The 2750-nt window shown below is 52.7% G+C and overlaps 1 protein-coding gene across 1 annotated transcript; it reads right to left on the reverse strand.

Annotated features, from left to right (window-relative positions):
- Nucleotides 1-6: 6 nt before the first annotated feature.
- On the reverse strand, nt 7-1777 carry LOC114362112 (protein toll-like; the record flags this gene model as incomplete). The annotated part of the gene is made up of 3 exons (XM_028317380.1): nt 1438-1777; nt 705-887; nt 7-291 (listed from the first exon to the last, which is right to left on the reverse strand). Coding segments are annotated over exons 1-3 (627 nt in total), but the record flags the coding sequence as incomplete, so codon positions are not given.
- Nucleotides 1778-2750: the final 973 nt, after the last annotated feature.

Here is a 2750-nt window from a genome sequence, read left to right on the forward strand (position 1 = left end):
GCGCGCCCAGCGGGACCGCAGGAAGGCGGGCGTCACGAGCGCCAGCGTGCGCCGCGAGCGCCGCACGGACGCGTCGATCTGCGCCGGGATCCAGGCGCCGATGGGCCAGTCGCGGTAGTACAGGCACAGGCGGCGGCCGCCGGCCTCGAGGCGCGGCGCGAGGCGCTCGGCCACCAGGCGGCGGTCGGCGGCGGCGTGCGCCACGAAGGCGTCGTACTCGCGGTCGTCGTCGGCCGGCTCGAGGCGCCGCGCCAGCCAGCGCGCGCGCACGCCGCGCGAGTGCAGGAACGCCTGCGCACGGAACGGAATGCGCTTCGTTTAGCACGGAAAGACGATAAATAATAATAACGACGATAATAAAAATAAGAACCCCGCAGGGCAGCTCTGTGGCGAGTCGTCGGTGAGTGGCGGCACACGGTGTCAGTTGTCAATCCGAGCGCTCCCGAGTCGGTCGAGACCCTCGTCTTCGGTTCGCCGAAGTGGATCCGCAGAGTCTGCAGGACTTTTACCTGGCTTGCCTCAACCGGCCAGCCGGGGTGGAGCAAACGGATTTCGTACCAAAAAGGACGCCCGATCAGCATTATCCAGCCGGCCGAGTGCGCGCCTGGCCACTGATTTTTGGCTGACGCCTCGGTCGGAAGGGATCGTGAGTTCGTCACCCGGGGCACCGTCGGCTCCCCGGCGGGCCTCACCGGGCACCTCACCTTGAGCCTGAGGCGCGTCTCGGGGCGCGCGAGCAGCACGGCGGCCAGGCCGGCGGCGAGCGCGGCCGCGCACAGCGCCGCCAGCGCCGGGCCCGCCCAGCCGAGCCGCGCGCAGGCCAGCGCCTCCAGCGCCGCCGCCACCGGCGTGCCGTCGCCGCACGTCGTGTTCGCGTAGTCCAGCACCTGCAACCACACCCGACGTCAGGGCGACGGGACGATCGTGAGCCACGAAACTCACGTCCGCGGGACGCGAACGGTGACGCGCGAGATGCGAACTGATGCGCCGAGTTCGAAACTTTAGTGTCGCATTAGAAGTTCACACACACAAAGTGATCAAAATATGTGCTCATTATCTACTGCGGTATCAGTACTCGACGTTCGAGTAATCTTTAGTACAACGCAAGCAATGTCATCTGTTTACATTATGACGTCGCTGTCATCATTGCAGTCACGAGCGATGCGTTGTTTTTGGGCATATCGCCTGGCCCCGCCCCTTTTCACATCTCTCTTTAGTGTCTGTGGTGACGCGTCTCTGTCACGGTCCCGTTCCCGCCTCTCGTTTCCCCCGCTGCGACTCCCGTGCGGCCAGAATCTCCAGCCAATAAAAACCCAACCGGTGAAGGTCGAGTTCGTCCCGGGGGAAAGTTAACCGTCATCGGACCCGCAACGAAATCGATCAGAATAACACAGAGGGAGTTCGAAGTCGAGGTTGGAGTTTCTCGACAGCGCTCACCAGAGCCTTGTTGGCGTCGAGTGCTTCCAGCAGCGCGCGGTTGTCGCAGTGGCAGCGCAGCGGGTTGCCGGCGAGGCGCACGCGCGCGCCGCCTGCGAACAGCGCCGCCGCCTCCTCCGCCGTCGCCGACTCCAGCGCGCCGTCGTTCAGGTCCAGCATCTACGGACATCGTCCGGTCAGTTCACAGAGAGACGTGTCTCTAAAACTATTTTGTGATTCGAGTACTAGAAAATCTACGCCAGGGATGGCGAACCAATGGCACGCGTGCCATCGATGGCACGCGCCACAATATTTAGGGCACGCCACCGATCACAAAATTTAACTTGTACTATCTATACCCCTCATTGATAGCATTAGGTGTTATAGTAGGGAATTTAGTGCAAGAACCCCTCCACTTTGGTATAGAAGGCTCATTTTTGCAACAGTGGTTCTTTGGGTACTCCTGAGTGGATTTCCGTCGGTAGACATCGGGAGCCCCCCCTGTGGTAGCAGGGGGAGGGGGGGCAAGTTTCCTTCCACCGCGCTTCACTTTAAGGTCCATATCTTCAAAACTATGGGTATTAGGGCAAGTGTGGTATCATTTTCGGATAATTAAATGATGGCGAATTCATTTCTAGAACAAACTTTTTGCCTTTTCATACAAAAAAATTGAAATATTGAGTAAAATTCACAAAAACCAAAAAGTATTTTTTTAAATAAACGAGGTTTACTTTTAAACCACTGGAGATAATCTAATAAAAAAAATATGACCTGAAAGCTACATTTATCAGGATTATAAAAATATAGCATTGTATGGTACTTTTTTCGCAAAAAGTAGGTAAAAAAAATTTTTTCTTCAGGACACAGCGGGCGAATTTTATTACGCATCGGAAAAAAATATTTATTTTATCCATGAATTCATACTATTTGGTTCATAAGCAAGCAAGAATTATTATTTTAGAATTTATTTAGAGTTGCTGGCACATCAATCTACCATGATTTGTATTTTTTCGTCAATTGATTTTGAACTCTATTCTTAAGACATAAGGTTGAAAATAGCTTAAATACATTTAAATATTGAAAATATCATAAGAAGAAAGCACTAAATAAAGAACTTTAATTTGTCTAAACGTCTTAATGATTATTATTATTTTAATTAACACTTTTATTTCTACATACTATTGTACCAGTGATTTAACGGAAAGGTAAGTGTAGGGAAATTAGGTTTCACAATCATAGTACGGGAGATATTTTTAGCACAAAGGTTACGGCTTTGACCGTTTTAGTTGTTTTTTTCAGACAGCACCAGCTTCTGCACTACTTCTTGCACTTAC

The sequence above is a fragment of the Ostrinia furnacalis genome, unplaced genomic scaffold (assembly GCF_004193835.3).
Source record: "Ostrinia furnacalis isolate ACB-3 unplaced genomic scaffold, ASM419383v2 OfSCF6213, whole genome shotgun sequence".
In the NCBI taxonomy this organism is placed as follows: Eukaryota; Metazoa; Arthropoda; class Insecta; order Lepidoptera; family Crambidae; genus Ostrinia; species Ostrinia furnacalis.